General features: G+C 43.0%; 1 protein-coding gene across 3 annotated transcripts in view; it reads right to left on the reverse strand.

Moving 5' to 3' along the window:
* Positions 1–16,424: 16,424 nt before the first annotated feature.
* Positions 16,425–20,669, reverse strand: part of ATXN7L3 (ataxin 7 like 3) — a 35,462-nt gene continuing 31,217 nt past the window's right edge. For all 3 annotated transcript variants that reach the window (XM_088470635.1, XM_088470636.1, XM_088470634.1), the window contains exons 11-13: positions 19,909–19,980; positions 19,479–19,612; positions 16,425–17,246 (exon numbers count right to left, since the gene is read on the reverse strand). In XM_088470635.1, coding sequence (XP_088326761.1) covers positions 17,104–17,246; positions 19,479–19,612; positions 19,909–19,980 — 349 coding nt within the window. In that variant the 3' untranslated portion in view covers positions 16,425–17,103. The remainder of the gene's footprint in view (positions 17,247–19,478; positions 19,613–19,908; positions 19,981–20,669) is intronic.

A 20,669-nucleotide genomic window follows, 5' to 3' on the forward strand; every position in this document is an offset into this window, starting at 1 on the left:
CATGCCTTTCACTATTGCTTCCATGAATGTCCGAGGTCTCAATACCCCCCAGAAAAGTTCGCATATGTTCCGCACCATTCGTAGTATTATGGCCGATATTGTTCTTTTACAAGTAACCCACTTCCGAACCCCTGACCATCCATCCTTGCTTTCTAAACAATTCTCCAATGTATTCTACTCTTCCAGCATGACCAAACACAATGGAGTTGTGATCCTAATTAACAATATATTGCCCTTCATACAAAACTCTGTCTACACTGCTTCAGACGGTAGTTATATTATCTTAACTGGTAGATTGGGACATATAGATGTCATTATTGCTAATGTCTATGCTCCTAATGTAGGTCACCAACGCTATTTTAAGTCTTTTTTTAACTCATTGCATAAGCGTCGTATTGCTTATTTGTTTCTTGGTGGAGATTTTAACTGTGTTTTGAACCCTGCTTTAGATAAATCCTCCTCCCAGGCCCGTCCCCGGGTATGCCCTCTCTCCAGATCTCTTGCTAAACATATTATAGAAGCAGGGATTTCGGATACATGGTGCTCTCTCAATCCCTCCTTTAGAGATTACACCTTTTTTTCAGCTCCCCACCATTCATATTCAAGAATCGATCTAATCCTCTGCAGTCTCTTAGTCTCTAAACACCTCACTAACTCTAAGATTGTCTCAAATTCTTGGTCCGACCACTCAATTGTCACCTCCTCTTTCAACCTTTTGGATACCCCGGTTGCCCGGCCCCCTTGGAGACTCAATGAAACGCTATTAAAAATTCCTCACTTCCGAGCAAAGATCACAGATATTTTGAAGGACTATTTCTCCCTTAATGTGCCTGACTCAGGCTAACTACTCAAGTCCCTTACGGAACAGGTCCAGCACTTGGAATCTCTTCACAAACGTACCCCTACGGATGCCATTTACAGACAATTGGCTGTAGCGAAATCTGCACTTAATGCTATTATCTCAGAGAAGATTGAGAGATCCCTCAGAAGGTTAAACCAGCGCTTTTAGGAAAAAAGCAATAAGGCAGACACTTTACTAGCCAACCGCCTGAAGGCTCGCAAATCTCTTCTATCAATTCCGGCACTCAAAGATCTCTCTGGATCTCTCCAATATAATCCCCTTAAAATTAACTCTATTTTTAAGGACTATTATACCCACCTCTACAATCTCAAAACTTGTGAATCTCCTTAACCTGCCCCATCTATTCCTACTTCCGAGTATCTTTCCTCCTGTGCCCTGCCTCAGATTAAGATCCGAAGCAGTGACAGGATCAGTCTTCCCATAACTGAAGAATTAATTATTGCCCTTAAAAAGCAGAAACCCTTAAAAGCACCAGGTCTAGACGGACTCCCCTTTTTATACTACAAGGCCTTTCAAGGTTCTCTCACTCCCTACCTCACAACCTTTTTTAATCATGTCTTTGAAGGCAGTTTCTTTCCTTCGGATACCACTAGAGCCAAAATCACCGTCATCCCAAAGCCAGGTAAAGATTCCCAACTTGTGACTAATTATCATCCAATATCCCTTTTAACACTGACCTCAAACTTTTCACTAAAATACTAGCAAACAGATTAAACCCTACCCTCCCTTCTCTCATCCACCCAGATCAGGTGGGCTTTGTGCCAACTCGCCAAGCACTTGACAATACTAGAAGAACAGTTGACTTAATTCATCACGTCAATACCCTTAAGCTCCCCTCTCTACTTCTTGCCCTTGATGCCGAGAAGGCCTTTGATAGGGTCTCTTGGCCCTTTATGACTGACACTCTACATGGTTTTGGCTTCAAGGGCAATTTTCTCCACGCTATTAAAGCTCTCTACTTCAACCTCTCCACTTCTGTTTTAGCAGGAGGCCTTCTTTCAGACCCCTTCCCTATCTCTAATGGTACTAGGCAGGGATGCCCACTCTCCCCACTTATCTACGCGATAATAGATCCCCTAGCCTGTAGGATTCGAGTGAATATTGATATCTCTGGTGTCTCTATAGGCAATTACTCATACAGACTCTCTCTTTTCGCAGATTATGTCCTTGTCACCCTCACCAATTCCCTGATCTCTCTCCCAAATCTCTTCCAGGAACTATCTTTATATGGCCACTTGTCTGGCTACGAGGTTAACCATGATAAATCTGAAGCTCTGCCCATCCATATTCCAAGCGCATCCCTGGATCTCCTTCGTCTTAATTTCACTTTTGCCTGGAGGACAGATTCTATTAAATATCTTGGAATCCATCTCACAAAATCTTATCACAGTCTGTACAAAGCAAACTATCCCCCTTATTCCGTGCAATTGAGCAAGATATTTCTTGTTGGCGTACTCATTTTATCTCCTGGATAGGACGCATAAATGCAATAAAAATGAATGTCCTTCCCAAACTATTATATCTTTTTCAGACCCTTCCTGTCCCTGTACCCCCCCCCCCCCGTGTTCCCTCTTCTCTTCACTCTACGGTAAGTTCATTTGGAACAACAGAAGACCTCGTCTTCGTAGGGAGATACTATTCAAAAGTTCAGTAACTGGAGCTCTTGGTCTTCCATCACTATCTAAATATTATCAAGCCTCCAGGCTCAGCCAACTGGCAGCTTGGCACTCCCTCAAAGGTACCAAACGATGGGTCAACCTGGAATCTGAACTCTGCAAAGTCACATCAGTTTCCGATCTCCCCTGGCTTCTATGCACACATAGGCCCCCCTCAGCTCTCTCAGTCCTTCTTATTTTGTCTACCTGGGACTCTCTCTCTCTTCTAAATTTGCTCTGTCTACCTATCACTCACCTCAAACCCCCCTGTGGAATCATCCCTCTTTTCCCCCTGGCAACTCACGCTATATGGTTAATACCTGGTCAAAGATTGGCGTTACCCATTTCCGTCACATCATAGGTAATTTTGCTCCGCAAACGTTCGCTGACATCCGCGAGAAACATTCACTCCCGCAAACCTGTTTTTATCAATATCTCTAACTCTGTAACTTTGTTACTAATCCCTTCCACCCTCACATTCTCAATGCAATCCCACAGCAATAGAACGTCTTTGTATTTACAGTCCTGCTGATAAAGGCCTCATCTCTCGTATCTATCACACTATCCTTATCCAGGAACATTTTCCTCTGGCGGCCCATGAACGTTCTTGGGAACTGGACCTGGGTATCTCTCTGGGGGAAGAAACTTGGGAGGCCATCCGCCTCAATATATCAAAATGTTCTATCAGTGTATCCATTAAGAAGAACTCATATAAAGTGTACACTCGATGGTATCTTGTGCCGGACCGTCTTAACCAAATATATCCAGCTACCTCCAATATGTGTTGGCGAAACTTCGGTCAAATAGGCTCCTTTCTCCATATTTGGTGGACGTGCCCTAATATCGTTCCTTCCTGGTCTCTTGTCCAATCACTTATGTCCTCTATAGTCCCACTATGCCCCCCCCCCCTTCCCCGGCTTCGTTGCTCCTATGCGCCGCGGTCTGCCAGCTTTCCAAATCCGACAATAAAATAATTATGTATATTTCCTGTGCGGACAAATATCAGATCGCTGGGACCTGGAAAAACCCTTCCCCTCCAACTCAACAGGCGCTCCTCAATCGTGTTTGGTTTGTGTCCAAAATGGAGTAGATCACTAGTCTTCAAAATAATAATGTAGACAAGTTTCACAAAATTTGTTCCCCATGGTACAGGTTTAACAATGCGATCACTCCTGGTCTATCTTAAATATCCCTCCACTTTATTTCTATATTTAGTTATTTTTCTCTCTCCCTTCTCACAGCTCGCTTCCCTTCGTTTTCAACTTTTTTCCCCCTTTAATCCTTCTCATTTTTAATTTTTGTCCATTTATGTCTCTGACAAGTTTTTATAGCTCTTATTAATCTTTCGAATATGTTTATAGGATTTAAAGTTATAATTTGATACAGTTTACACGATAACTGGAGTTTTTAGGCTCCTATAACCAATACTCTGGTGTCTTACAATAACAATAATCGTTACTATTTTAGGTTTTAAGTTTATTGTATCACATCTGTCTTTACATGTTCAATAATTGGAAGGAAAGAAGGACAAAAAATATATAACATAGAAATATGGTTTGAAAACTGTAACATTCGATTGTCTTTTTTTCTTCCTGTTTTTTTGATGATTCAGGATGTACATATCTGTTTCTGTTTTGTATTTTTGTCTTATATTTTGACAAATAAAAAGATCTAAAAAAAAAAAAGAAAAGAAAAGTAAACCATCCTGATGATCAGGATAATGACTGCAGATGTCCCAGTGATTTATAATAAGGATGTAAGGGACCAGGCTTTAAGCAGCGCAGTAGAGACACCGGCTGCCAGTGGTGCAGTGGTGTAACTAGGGTATTTGGAGCACCCCCCCCCCCTCGGTGTGCGTGCGGCAAAAAATGGGCGTGGTCACTTAAAAATGGGGCGTGTTAACATGACACACCCCTTTATTTTCAAACTGAACATTCCTATCCATATGCACCTTAACCCCAGTAGTACCCCTTATACAGTACCCCCAGTACGCAGTTGTGGTCCCTCTCATGCAGGCCCATAGTAGTGCCCCTTATACAGTATCCCCAGTAGTGGTCCCCCTTATACAGCCCCCAATTAGTTCCCCTTACTCAGTACCCCCAGTAGTGGCCCCCCAAATGCAGTGCCCCACGTACTGTTCCCCCTTATGCAGTGCTCCCAGTAGCAGTCCCCACAATGCAGTGCGCCCAGTAGCAGTATCCCCTTATGCAGTGCCCTTTATATGGTGCCCCCAGTAGTAGTCCCCCCCCCCATGCAGTTTTCCCAGTATAGGTCCCCTTATGCAAGCACCCTGTAGTGATCCCCCCTATCTAGTGCCCCCTGTAGTGGTCCCCGCAGTGCCCCTAGCAGTAAGCCCCTTATATAGTGCCCCCAGCAGTAGTCCCCCCCCCCCTCCCATGCAGTGCCCCCAGTAGTGGTCCCCCTGATGCAGGCTCCCAGTAGTGACCCCCCCTCTCTCCAGTGGTCCCTGTAGTGGCCCTTCCTATTATTGCCCCCAGTAGTGGTCCAGAGTGCAGTGCCTCTAGTAATAGGCCCCTTTTAGAATGCCCCCAGTGGTAGTACCCCCCCCAAGTAGTAGTCCCCAGCAGAGTAGCCCCGCCCCCCCCCCCCAGTATAGGTCCTCCCAATGGCACCCCCAGTAGTAGCCACACCTCCCCCGGTAGAGGTCCCCCCAGTAGTAGCCACCCCCCTCCCCCATTGTGCAGATAGGTTAAAAAAAATATATATATAAAAATATACTTACCTGATTCCACGCTGCTCCTGTCCGCGATGCCGCTCCCGCCCGCCAGTCCGCCCGGGCTGGCGCGCTCAGCATTATGGGACAGACATCATGACGTCAGTCCCATTACCCACTGCAGGAGCCGGACGGAAGTCCGGCTCTTGCAGTGGGTGCTGCAGCAGTCAATGAGAGTCTATCTGACTCTCATTGGCTGCTGTTTAACACACGCATCGCCGCCAGCGATGGCGGCGATGCATGTGCTATGCACAGCCTGAGCCCGCCTCCTAGCGCTATTGGGCAAGCGCTCAGGGGGAGGGAACGGGCTCAGGCGTGCAGCACAGGAACGGCGCTGGAAGCCTAGCACCGGTCCTGTGCAAATGTGTAGCGCTGACCACACTCATTGCGGTCAGCGCTACACCAGCTAACTAGGGCGGGCCGGTAACGTGGCCGGCGGCGCCCAGGGCACGAACCCCGCTCTCCCTGCCCTAGTTACGCCACTGCAGTGGTGCCTCAATTTCTTCACAGCATATGAAGCCAGTTTTCTTGCCAGTGCAACCTCCATCACTGGTGAGCACACTGTGGCCAGTGAAGTCCACTATTCCATCCACCATCTCTCTACAGCAGTGGTTCTCAAACTTGGTCCTCAGGACCCCACACAGTTCATGTTTTCCAGGTCACCCAGCAGGTACACAGGTATACTCATTACTCACTAACATATTTTAAGAGATCCACAGGTGCAGCTAATTATTTCACATGCGATTCTGAGAGGAGACCTGGAAAACATGCACTGTTTGGGGTCCTGAGGACTGAGTTTGAGAACCTGTGCTCTACAGCCATGGCCAAAAGTTTTGAGAATGATACATGTATTGGTTTTCACAAAGTCTGCTGCTTCAGTTTTTATGATGGCAATTTGCATATACTCCAGAATGTCATGAAGAGTGATCAGATGAATTGCAATTAATTGTAAAATCCCTCTTTGTCATAACAATTAACTTAATCCCAAAAACAACATTTCCACTGCATTTCAGCCCTGCCACAAAAGGACCAGCTGACATAGCAGTGATTCTCTCATTAACATAGGTGAGAGTGTTGACGAGGACAAGGCTGGAGATCACTCTGTCATGCTGATTGAGTTAAAACAACAGACTGGAAGCTTTAACAGGAGGATGGAGATTGAAATCATTGTTCTTCCTCTGTTAACCATGGTTCCCTACAAGGAAACACATGCACTCCTCGTTGCTTTGCACAAAAAGGGTTTCACAGGCAAGGATATTGCTGCTAGTAAGATTGCACCTAAATTAACCATTTATAGGATCATCGAGAACTTCAAGGATAGAGGTTTAAATAGTTGTGAAGAAGGCTTCAAGGCTTCCAAGAACATCCTAGAAGCGCCAGGCCCGTCTCCTAAAGTTGATTCAGCTGCAGGATTGAGGCACCACCAGTGCAGAGCTTGCTCAGAAATGGCAGCAGGCAGGTGTGAGCGCATCTCCACACACAGTGAGGCGAAGACTTTTGGAGGATGGCCTGGTGTCAAGAAGGGCAGCAAAGAAGCCACTTCTCTCCAGTAAAAACATCAGGAACAGATTGATATTCTGCAAAAGGTACAGGGATTGGACTGCTGAGGACTAGGGTAAAGTTATTTTCTCTGATGAATCCCCTTTCAGATTGTTTGGGGCATCTGGAAAAATGCTTGTCTGGTGAAGGAAAGGTGAGCGCTACCATCAGTCCTGTGTCATACCAACAGTAAAGCATCCTGAGACCATTCATGTGTGGAGTTGCTCCTCAGTTAAGGGAGTGGGCTTACTCACAGTTTTGCCTAAGAACACAGTCATGAATAAAGAATGGTACCAAAACATTCTCCAAGAGAAAACTTCTACCATCCATCCAAGAATAGTTTGATAACAAACAATGCCTTTTCCAGCATGATGGAGCACCTTGCCATCAGGAAAAAGTGATAACTAAGTGGCTCTTGGAATAAAATAATCAACATTTTGGATCCATGGCCAGGAACTCCCCAGACCTTAATCCCATTGAGAACATGTGGTCAATCCTTTAAGAGGCGGGTGGACAAACAAAAACCCACAAATTCTGACAAACTCCAAGCATTGATTAGGCAAGAATGGATGGCCATCAGTCAGTATGTGGCCCAGAAGTTGATTGACAGTATGCCAGGGCAAATTGCAGAGGTCTTGAAAATAAAAGCCTTTGACACTTATGAAATGCTTTAATTTTACTTCAGTATACCATAGTAACTTCTGACAAAAAGGTCTAAAAACACTGAAGCAGCAAACTTTGTGAGAAACAATACTTGTGTCATTCTCAAAACTTTTGGCCATGGTTGTACACACTGAGGCCACCTAATGTCACCCAGCCACCGATCTAGCCTCCACATCCCTCATTCATGCTGCTCCTACTGATTATCTAGAGACCTCTGAAATCATAGACTTTGCAGTCCTTCTGGCTTCTCTTAAGCTGGGTACACACCTAACAGATATATCTGCAGATCATGGTTGTTCATACACACTGAACAATCATCTGTCTTCTGGCTGCAGGCCCCGATGGCCAGGGGGCATGTCGCACCCCACTCCCCGCGGCCTCCGCTGCAAGTGTTACAGTGGTCGGCTGTACACACAGCACAATGCCCCCAATATATCTGCAGATATTGGGCATCAGCTGTGCAGCACTGCCGACGCAATATGTCTGAACAACATCGTTCACAGACATGTCGCTGGTGCACACGATATATTGGCCAATCAATTGATCGGCAAATATATCTGCCAGTGTGTACCCAGCATTAGTTCCTCTATTGATCCAAAAGACCCAACAATAAGGCCTAATCTTATGACAAATAAATTGTGCGACATCTTGGTCCAGATTAGGCCACAAAAGAACAAATGCTGAGTGGCTGCGACTGAGAGTAGGCATAGTTGAAGAGGATTTTTGCAGTACTTGGTTCATCAGAAGGTTAGCCAACTGTTAAATGGTAGTAAGGAAATGGCTTAGACTTTGTATATGGCAAAACAAATGCTATATTTGTTTTCCGTTGCCTTCTGTTTGGTAAAGTTTGGCAGCTGTCGGCTTCAGCAATGGCCAATTCCAAAAACAGGATACAAACATTGGTGCCATGTGTCCAGAGGAATATAGTAAAATTCCCCAACACACAAAATAAACATATATAAATGGAGGGAGCAGGACACACCGGATTACAAAAGCACCCACAATTGAGTGCAACTTACAGAAAGCTATTGCAAGTGAAGCACAAAAATGGAGAGTTTCTGAAAGTCATCCAACTTTCAGAATGTATTTGGTAGAGAATAATTTAGCTCTACATGGCCACATAGAAGGTGGTAATTTTCCTAATTTAGTGAAGCTGCTATCCAAACATGTGCCTATAGTAAAATATAATTTGGGGAAGCACCAAGTAAGTTACGTGCCTCCTGAGACACAAAATGAGTTTATCAACTTACGTAGTATTGGAGTGAGCAGTGCGATTCTCAAGAAGATCAAAACAGTCAAATACTATTCTCTATGTGACAGTACTCAGGATGTATCCCACACTGACCAACTGTCCCCAATAATTAGTTATGTTCACTGTACTGAAGATGGTACCCATGAAATTCTGAAAAGCTTTATAGATTTTCTTGTCACCACTGCAAAGACTGGGAAATACTGTACAATTGAAAAGGATGTGCTAGACATCATGAACTGCCATGGCCAGGGATATGATAATGGCAGCAATATGGCAGGAGTCTAGAGTGGAGAACAAGCAAGACTCAGAAACATAAATAACCTAGCTACCTTTGTTCCTTGCTCAACAAATACATCAATGATATCAGGGATCAGGGTTTTGTTGTACAGAGCAGAGGCTATTTGTGCTTTTTCATCCTCAACTAAACAATGGAGTCTTCTTAAATAGCATGTATCCATCACTGATAACAACCAGAGCAAAACAAGGTGGTCTAGCTGCACCTAAGCCGTAAATGCACTTTGCACGGATTGCATCGGCATCACTACTGCTTATGAGGAAGTCAGCAACAGCAATTTATTTCCTCCAGAAACCATATCAGAGGCAAGAGGTCTATCACAACAAATAAAATCATTTAACTTTATTGTTCTGATGGTGGCGTATAACAGAAATATAAACACAACATCACTACTGCCATCCGTATATTCCTTACCTTACCCGTTACAGTTGCAACATGTGAGCTCTCTTTCAGTAAGCTAAAATGAATTAAAAACGCAGTCTTTGATCAACCACTGGACAAGATCGTTATCCTGCTTAAACATCCTTTATTGAAAAAGTATACCCCCCCAGCAAATTTAGAATTAGAATATATTGTTAAAGAGAACTTTTCATAACTTATAATTGTATTATCTAAGGTATAGATAGAACACACTGCAAATAAAAAAAATCTCAAAGTGTTTGTTTACACAGTTCTTTGTGATTTTGCATTTTATAGAATAATTGTTATAAACGTGCTCACATTTAGTCTATTTAGGCTACAGGTATTGGCTTTATTAAAAATGTTACAGAACGGACTCTGGTCACCAATTTAGGATTTTTTTCTTCCCCCCCCCCCCCCCCCCCTCAAAAGCAACATGGCCCCCACTAGTTGGCCACACCCTCAATTCAGTACAGGGGAGGGGTATGCCACAACACACCCCTGCGCCAGGCACCTAGCTACAATTCTGGATATACCCTATGAAGCAACATAGTAGCACATTTGCTGATACCTAACACAGGGAGTGGTAACCTTTAATGCAGGGGTCAGGGAACTTTTTTACCCTTTACCCCAAAATATATTTAGATACGCCGACGTTACCCCCTTGATTTGAAAGGAAGATCATATAGTAGTGCCCCCATAGTTATGCCCCTGTAGTAGTGCCCCCATATAATGCCCCTGTAGTAGTGCCCCCTAAAATGCCCCTGTAGTGCCGCTTGTACAAAAAAACCACTTACCTTAATCCCCGCTCCTGCATCCGCCGCCGTCCTGTCCGCCCGGTTGCTCCTCGGAACTATGGGAGAGACGTCATGACGTCTCTCCCATAGTGCGCATGGAGAGAGCCGGAAGCTGGAGCTCAGAAGAGAACTCCAGCCTACGGCTAACGAGGCGCTGCAGGGAAGGAGCCGGGCGTCCACTGGTAATAACATCTCAGCGGGCGTCCGGCTTAGAGCCTCCCTGCGGCACATCTGGTCATGCATATGAATCATTCTATATTATAGAATGATTCATATGCATGCCCGGCTGTCCATCCATTACCCCCAGGAATTTCATTTTTACCCCATGTGGGGTAATTTACCCCTGCTTTAATGGAATTAAAGATATGTACGCACTAATGATCAGAAAGTGGACCCAAATCAGTCTCCCACTTCTGTTCTAAGGGGAGAAGACCATTTGGAACGAAACAGACGTTAAGTTCACCATAAATAAGGAAGACTAGCATCCTAGAGCATATATGAGGGAGCAATGTCTTCAATGGGGAACAAGTTGCAAAGGCCCAGTCCAAATCTGGGCATGCACTGCATGGCGGAGACGTAGATGTCTATAAAAGGCAGTGTAAGGGAGGCCAAAAGATACTATCAGAGTAAATGCGGCCCATGGATGTAACACCCAAATATCTTCAGAGGTAAGTATGTCCAGCTCAGGAAACAAACCAATGAACCATAGGTGAGTGTCAGAGTCTATTTATTCCCTCCCCCCACAGAGTAACCTGTGCAGATTGCCAAACCCTGAGGCCTTGATGCATAAGAAGAGCCAGACCAGCAGAATCACATTTAGAAAGTAAAACCTGTAGCAGCATTAGCAGGGACTGCATCTGCACAGCCAGCATGGTAGAGGCATTGTGCAAGTTTACCCAGCCCACCAAATGAGCAAGATGGCCAGACCCCCAGTGACCTTGAGTTTAAGCAATGAGACGAACGCTTGCCCATTTATCACCCCATATGAATAAGAAGATCATTCTTTCAATTGCATGGGACACCTTTTTAGGAACATAAATTGGAGTGTGCTGGAGAAGATATAATATATTTTGGCTGGATGATCATTTTTGAAAAGATTTATAAAACTAAACACTGACAGGAGAAGCTTCTTCCGAAATGCACGCTTGATTTAAATTGCGCAGTGATAGACTATGTAATGCATAACCTTGATCTAATTGCACTATTCTGTGCAGCTGCGGCCTAATTACTTGCTCCGGCTCCTTGGCAGACCTCTTGGAACTCAGTGCGACTTTCATACAGCCGCAGCAGTTGTCTCTACCTGCGGCTTCAAACATACTCACTGGCTTTCACATGCAACCGTCCCTCCAGTGCTGTCTCCTGGGCGCAGCCATGACAGTCTGAATCACGTGAATGCCTATCCACCAACAAGACTACAGGTTGCAGTCACCCGAAACCTGCAGCCAATTCCTGCTCCCCCAGGGTTATATAAGGTTTCTCCCTGCACACAGCACTTGCTAGTACCATTTGTCCAAAGTCTAGCTGTGCGATACTGTGAGAGCTCCTGCAGATACTTATCCTACTCAGCGAAGTGCAGATTACCATCTCACTGCACCCCTGGTTCCCTATCTGGTTGCATCCTGGACATCCTGAACCATCGGATCAGTGCGATAACCAGCACCATCGGTTCCAGTCAGATATCCTATATCAGTGGTTCTCAAACTCAGTCCTGAGGAGCCCACACAGGTCACATTTTCCAGGTCACCCAGCAGGTGTACAGGTGTATTCATTACTCACTAACACATTTTAAAAGATCCACAGGTGGAGCTAATTATTTCACTTGTGATTCTTTGAGGAGACCTGGAAAACATGCACTGTTTGGGGTCCTGAGGACAGAGTTTGGAACCGATGATATAGGACACAGGTTCTCAATCAGATAACCAACCTCTAGTATGACTCCGTACCATTCCAGCATTCTCATACACATCATTCCATAAGCAGAAAGTATATCAGAACAGCCAACTTCCAGACACCAACCCCAGACTCCTGCCAGAGACTCAAAACCAGATTCACATACAAAACCTAGCACAACAGTAGGGTCATTGAAACTGAATTTTTAAAGTCCACTGCAACAGACAAGGGAGGTAAAATTTAATAGGGTCAGAGTTTGAAAAAAGTGCAATTTTACCGCTAGAGAACATGCATATTCGCTTTAAGCTCGCATTACAACTTCTAGCATCGCCCAAACATGCTGTTCAGAGGTTTTCCATTAAAAACATACAACTCACTGGATGTAATAGGCTGCAAGTTATAAACTTGCACAGAACTATTAAGACATTTCGGCTAGTGAGTTCAATATGCTACTTTACTGTATATCATCTGAGGCATTAACAGTTATGACAGTGGTTCCCAAACTGTGTGCTACCTTAGGGTGCCTCGGGACACTTGCAGGGGTGCCTCAGGTTGGTGGTGTAGCACAAAATCAAATTATTTATGGTAAATGTAATTTAAATATGTGGACAAACAGAACCACAATCATGTCCACCACCACATAACTGAACCTAAAGATGACAGGTAAGCACAATTTACTTTACTACATTTTTTTCTGAATTTCTCAATAACAAACATTTGGCTTAGGGGTGCCGTGAAAACACTGCTGATACTCTAGGGCGTCGTGATTCAAAAAAGTTTGGGAACCACTGAGTTATGGTGTAAAAGATAAAAGGGACAGTAAAAAAGGTGGACATGGAAGAGGGTTGACTGGTATAAATGGTCGACATGGTCAAAAAGACACACAAATGGTCAACCTTTTTTTTTTTCTGACCCTAATCTTCACCCTAACCCTAAACGTTGGAGTAGGTGTCTAAACCTTCAAAAAAAAAATAAAAAAAATCATGAACCATGTGTCGTCAACTTTTTCACCATGTCGACAATCTGTACCTGTCGAACTTCTTCCATGTCAACCTTTACTGATTCAACCTTTTGTCCCTTATTGATGGCAATATAAGTGCACTCCATTATAGGGACTACTTTTTCTATGTTTTGTGAGGATTACTGTCATTAGTCCTGGATTAGCACCCCATAGTAATATTTATACACATTAAAATAACTGGTAAGAAATATTTACATTAATATGGGTCATGTTGCATAAATTGACACTTGATGTCTTTTCTTTGGTGCGACCTTTCAACTTTGTTTTATGAAAACCTTTTGTCCCTGTTTATCTATTAACTAACATCTGGGGTCTATCTAGACACTATCGACCTTTTTACAGTCTATCTAAAGTCCAGATACCGGCATTAACACTGAAGAAGTCCATTGGCACTAATTAAACCCCACCTACATTCATTTCACCTGTGTGGGTGTAGCAATGGAGTTTCTGCCGAGTTCCTATGAGCTGAATTTTTTGCGGGCTCCACAGTCAGAAAACTTGCATGGTGTCACATGCCAGTTACATAGACACCTTCTAAATCGCAGGCTATAACATCCTATGAGTTTTGGAACATTCTTGCAGCGAGTCAAGACAACTCGGACCCTATTACATTGCATCCAGGGAGGGGAGGAATAGAACAACGAATAGGAAAGATCCTAGACTTTGTCCAATAGATTGATATTTTTGGAGGCTTTTCTGGCCTTTCAACTACCTGCAGTAGGGTGATGAGGGAATCATGTGCATCGGCCAGAAACAGAAGCATGTCGTCTGCATATAAAGCAATCGTACCCACAACACCACCAGCCCGAAGGCCTTGAATGTCAGGATTGAAACATACCAGACATGCCAGCGGTTCAACAACCAACATGCCTTACCAAGTGCTCCTACAGTGTAAATGGAGTTGTTGCATAATGATTAACAGATAAATGTGCAGCCGGGGAAGAGTAGAACAACTAAACCCGCCAGGAAAATTTGACACCCAAAATTTTCCAATACAACGGCCCCCAACCTGTAACATAGGCCATTGGTGATAAAACAAACAGCAAAGATTCTGCCTTGTAGAGTTTCCAGGCATGAACCCGGTCTGGTCAGGGTGAACTGTAGTGGTAATCACTGCATTAAGCCTTACAGCAAGTAAATTAGCTAATGTTTTGACATCTCTAGACAATGAGTTTGTGTTACAGGACTCTGGCAGAAGGGGAACTTTACAAAAGAAAGTGGTGTGGCGCTGCAAACACAATGGTACCAATTAAAAGACATAGGGTGGCGCTACAAAAACAATTGTACTTTGGGAATCGGGAACTTTGCCCCTACAATAATGACAAAAGTGGATTGATATATCCAGCCAACTTATGGTTTCTTCAAGGACCACACCTTACCTCCAGTTAATTGAGCTTCCAAAAGGCACATATCAGAACCAGTGCCATAAGTGGACCTGGGTGGCCCCATAGCAAAATGTCATCGTCCCCACTCGACTTACCTCTGCTACGTGGTTGCGTCCTCCTTCAACAGTGTGCTGGCCAGGCACATGTACTCTCCCGGTCGGTTCCATCTCTCCTCACTGACTGATGCTGGCAGTCAGGACATTCCCGGATCACAGCCACGCCTCGTCTCAGTCAGTGAGGAGACGCGGAGGTGGAGCCGACCGGGAGGGCAGATATGCCTGCTCTGTGCAGCGCAGTACACTGGCACTGCTGCTGATTCTTCTGTTCGTGTTTATGCCCAATATTTTAAAAGGGCAAAGCTTTTTTTTTTTTTAGCCATGTCTGGTTAGTAAAAGCATTGCCCTTTTGAATATCGGGAATAAAACAAAAGTGTTGTGTTTTACAACCCCCATAGATAAGGTGAAGGAGCAGAAGCCTACTCAAAACACACCACACGCTGTAAAGCAATTTCCCAGACTGCACATCACAGTGTATTACACTAATTTACATAGGTCTGTGCTGACTTCATGAGATGCTTCCTATAGATGGTACATGTACAGCATCTGTGGCTGCTTAAAGCATCAGGTATAGCTCAGGTATAACATCTAGTCTGCAGCAGACACAAGGAATTCTATAACAATGGTCTCTCTAGGGCAATAGTACAATATTCACAAAAGTATAATCAGAAAAATAAGTCAGAATATAAATAAAAAAATAAAACAAGTCTTAAAATCAAGACCATTGTATTATTCCCATATACACTTATATTACTCTCACAGCATCCGCAGTCACTGAACTACTCCCAGCATCCATCAGTATGCAGTTACCCCAGCATGCAAACTCATTACAGATGTGTTAAAATGTTAGTATAATGCAGTGTCTCTCTGTATTGTACATTAGTTAATATATCTGTATATCAGTCAATAGAGTGCTCTATTTCTGTAATGTATAGATCAGATATTAAGATATTTATTGTTATGGGGGACATTTTGTCATCCAAACCTACTACACCCATCACTGCCAGTGTATATAATGGGACAGGAGTTGGAGGGCAGCCTAGCATGTTCTAAAGCCTAACCATGGTTCTTGTGTGATGGCCACATCCAATTAAACCATCCCATCAATGCTCAGGCCACACCTAAAACATAAGACAATCTTAACTAAAGGATAGATAAGCATGTCAATTGATTCCATGGTTATAACCATGGAGTGCCGTGCGGAGGAGGAAAGGGGGAGGGGGTCAGAATGTTTGCAAGGAAGTTGTAACCATGCCCCCAAAATTGAGTGTCAAAATTCACCTATCAGGCCATGGATATGCCCTGCACTACTGAATGAATATGCACATGAACATCTACCTCAGGGGAGGTTTTTTTTATATATATATATATATATATATATATATATATATATATATTTTTTTTTATGTCCACCATGTAACTCAACAGAATAGTTAATCATTCACATATTCCCTGCTCCTAACAGTTTTAATGCTCTCCCCAATGATTGTACACACAGGAGGAAACTCATACAAATACCACAACGATGATCAGAATGAATCCATGGCCCAAGCACTGTAGAACAGCAATGATAACCATCACTCTGCCCTATGTTTTAACATGTATATTCTTCCTGTGTATTTGCTGCCAAATGCATCCTTTAATAGTTAACGGATACACAATTTCATAAGACATTATCAAAGCAAAATAATCCCCTATGTGCATACTGTCAAGACTATACCCACAATAAAATGATTTCCTTTAACCAAGGAAGCAATTTGTTTCCATCATAAAGAAACACTTTTCCAACAGAAGTGGCTCTTTATCTCATTAAACATGTCAATGTAATGCTCCCACTATACACATTTACAATAAAGCAAATCTGCTTACAATGAAATACTTAGTGTGAATTTTTAATACGTGCAAGATTAACAATTAACCATTCACCTGCCAAAGGCAGAAACACTTTGGTGCCCCTCAGTTGTGTTGGGGCCCACACCAGAACACTTCATGTCAGAAGTGATGAGGTCATATGTGGTTTTGCAAGTCTTCAAGTTTATAGTCTCACATTCCAGAACGTTCCAGAGATGAGAGTTACAGCACAAGGAGTCGAGTTCTGTTGTGTTACAGAGTCCAGTTATCCATTGAAAGACCCAATGTCGCTATACGACTCAGCAGCAGAAGTCTAACTCTTCATGACTAAAGAGTTTTAGTCTTAAAAAAAAGGACTCCATTTGTCCTCACGTTGTCTCTTAAATCCCCTCCCCCTAACCCCACTCCTACCATTAAAGTTCTGAGGACCACACAGGACATCACTGGTAGCCAGGCAGCACAGATGCAGCATACAAAACATGGCAGCACGCAGAGATGCCAGATATGGACTTTGTGGGAAGGTACACTGCCTTACAGGGCGTTTTTTTTTTTTTTTTCTTCACAGTAGAGGGTTTATTATTGGGGACAAGGGGTGAGGCTGGTATCAACCATTTGCAGCCAGTGGGCTAAGCAGGCAGAGGTAACAGCCCATGTATAGAATGGCCCACAGATTTACGGTCCATTACACCAAAACATCCTTCCTCTCAGTTGAGTTCACTGTACATTCCTGGTGTCAGCGGGGCGGGGGCTTTGGGTTTCTTTTTTTTGCTGGCACCCCCCGCACTGCCCAAGTTGATGTGACTTGGCTTTTTCTTCTTGGGTTTCCGAGTATCTGAGTTATTTGTACCTAGGAGCCAGATAACAGGAAATACAATGATGTAATACAAGGACGCAATATTTTTTCCTATAAAGTTATTTTCTATTGAAAGGTAAGAAATTTTGTTGAGGAGAATAGACTTGTAGGCAATGTTATTTACAAGGCCCACAAATCATTGCCTTGCCAACTGGGCATGACACTGACTTGTGGTAACACAGAATATCCACATATAGACAACCCTTTCATCCTTGTGGGACAGGACTTGCAGCCAGCATGTGAAGTGGGGACTAAAACTCAAATACCTCCTAGAATTGCTATAACATGCACAATGTTGTGATAGGAGACTAGATTTATCAGAATACAGCAGATTTTTATGAACGAGTGACAGCGCTGAGGCATATCGTAGTTAATATCTAATGACTATTGACTGAGCCCACAAAATGGCTGCTTTCTTGGCGTCTAGACAAAGGGTACCATTTAAACCAATCTATAAAATGACAAAGTATGTTTGGTGCAATGTCTGTATGATCGCAGTGGCGTCATGAGGGGTTGCGGGCTGCACAAAGGTGTCAACCTCGGAAGGGGTGACACCAAAATGCCAGCTCCTCTTCAGTGACAGGAGCCGGGTGCTGCAGGAGAATATCACGCTGCAGCACCCGCTCCTGTCATAGAAGAGGAGCAGACAGCCCAGTCTCCGCTCTGGGGGCAGCCCAGTATCTTCGGTGACTTTCATCCTGGGGCGACTCCGGCGCACGGGGGTATCAGAGTGCACACTGGGTGTCTGTGCCACCTCTGTCTGACCATATACCATCAGGTAGGATCTAGTGGTCTACGGTCATAAATCTGACATAGTAAAGGATGAAGCAAAAACCAAGGGAAGGGAATGGGGGAAGGTAGATGAGCACAGGATGAGGAGATATCATCAAAAAAATATGTATAGGGTAGAGTCATATGAAAAATCCACAATCATCAGGATCCAAAACCCTATAATCAATAGGGGTGTAGGAAGATAAACAAAGTGGAGGTGCTCCCCTGAGAGTATAAATCAATAGAAAAAAAGAAAGAAGGAAGAAAGAACTCTCTGGTTTGCATTGGACATATACTATCACTACCTATAATCACATATATATGATTTTTTCCCTATGGGTGTGTATGTATGCATGTATGTATGTATGTATGTACGTATATATAGATATATATATATGTTTTCTGCACAATTTTTATCCATATGTATTCAATCTATTAGGATTCACTCATACTATTCTAATTAATTTCATTTTCTCCCTGTTTTTATTTTTATTTTATTATTTTTTCATATCTTATTTATTTTCAACATCACACATCATTATATTCATATTATCCATTTACTCACTTCATTTATACATTTGACACATTTTTCTTCATCAACTACATTCTATAGCTATACTATTTAACATGCTTATTCCTAAACCCCACCACTCACCGCTATGTGCTACACTTCACCTTTGCTGTATTGCTCACTCACATCAATACACGCCATATAATCTATTATTTATTATTATATTATCCTCTCTTCCTTATTTCCATCTCTTTGTCATATCCACTCATTTATATGCCTCCCTACTCATGTAATTACACTCTACACACAATCCCTTTCTCCTCTCCCCCCCCCCCCCCCTTTCCCTCCGCCCCCTCTTCTATATGTTCTTCTCTTACTACTATTTTATATTCTCCATTCGTTGTGGTGGTCAACTAATATACAAAGTATTTGCAGCCAGCACTATTATTAATACATTTTTACACAGCGTTAACTCCCATTTATTTAATTAGCCACGTGCAGCTATTTTTGCTTTTACTCTTCCTGGTTTCCCGAATCTGGGCCAATCAGGAGGGAGCTTAATACGACCTATCACTGGGCGTCTTACATACTGCACAGCAGGACCTGGCCCTCTGATTCGCTGACACATAGGCTATAGGTAAGCTGTGCGCTCTCACCAGTATCTGAGGAAGCAGCTCGTGAAACGCGCGTCTGTTCTGTTTTTTGTTTTGTCCTTGTATGTCCATTTAATTACTTCTATTTAGGATTTGTACTGTACAATGGAAGTTATTTTAATGCATATCTATAAAAAGTTATTTATTAATTACGTAATTATTACAATTTAAGAGTGACCCCAACCAGAGAGTTCTTTCTTCCTTCTTTCTTTCTTTTTTTATAGTAAAGGATGAAATAAGATATTTCTAATAGCCTTACAACACCCTTTCACTGCCTCTTAAATTTCTTACTGGCTTTGGAGGAGGCAGAGTCAGATGGAGAGATATCAGATGATCCATCCCATGGCAGTCGACTCATTAGCGCCTGTCCCTCTACCACATCAAAACTGTCATTATCCGTACTGCCATCAGCCTCCGGGAGAGAACTGTGTAAAAAGAGAAAAAGAGTGGTGTTAACAATGTAGTGCTGGACAGTAGCCCTGCCTACAGTGGCCTTTTATAAGCATGTGATACAGCCCTATACCAGTCAGTCTCTTGAAAAATGAGCCACTTATGTTAAAATCGAGGGACAGTGTTGGAACCACTGGAATGAATGGTGTGCAGTGGAACATATGGGGCTAAATCGAAGTGTGCCTTTCCCCATTCCGGTTTGGACTTTTGCATTTTTTAAACTTTAATCAGGAGCTTCTAAAGTATGAAGCCATATATAATAAAAACTTACGCAGAAGAGCCTAGGAGGTAAACCCTGACAGAACGACGCTGATCATCGGTGTGTTGGGGACAACGTAGCGACCTGTATGGTTGAAGAGGAACAGAATAGATTTAACCAACATATTTCAGAGGCAACCGACTAGTATTCCAGTGAAATACTGCCATACCTCTCCATATCATTACCCTGCTAATTATTTTCTGAATGTGGACCTGCAATTTCCACATAAAAGTGGTTTGTCCCAGGATGCACCAAACATGTAATCCTCATCAGCCAAAGCCATCCTTCCGCCCCAGTTACCCAGTTTAAGTGCCAAATTATACCTTAGCACAAACAAATACAAACCAAACGCTACTTAACTGCCATTGAAAAGAAAAACAGATATATAGTCACATCAATATAAAAAACATTTTGTATAGTGGTATTAAGAAAATATGCATCAATTCAAGCCAATAAAATGGTCAAAATACCATAATTTAATACTGAAACAATGCATCAGCCCTTGTTACAATCTTTCTAAAGACAAAATACTTGCAACTATCTTATAATATGTACTGTAGCAGCAAGTCTTTGCTGCAAATATCATAAAAAATGCTTTGGATACTCAAAGTATTCATGTAAAATTGTGTATTTGTAATAGTATTCCAAACAGCTGTGTCCGGCTGCGGGAAATGTAAAGACAATCTCACCTCATTAACTTCTATTGGAAGATTTAGATATCCATTTGCTGGTATAAAAGAAAAAAAAAAGTGTGCTAATTGGGTAATGAGGGC

Source organism: Taudactylus pleione, unplaced genomic scaffold (genome assembly GCF_031769625.1).
Source record: "Taudactylus pleione unplaced genomic scaffold, aTauple2 ptg000102l, whole genome shotgun sequence".
NCBI classification, from domain to species: Eukaryota; Metazoa; Chordata; class Amphibia; order Anura; family Myobatrachidae; genus Taudactylus; species Taudactylus pleione.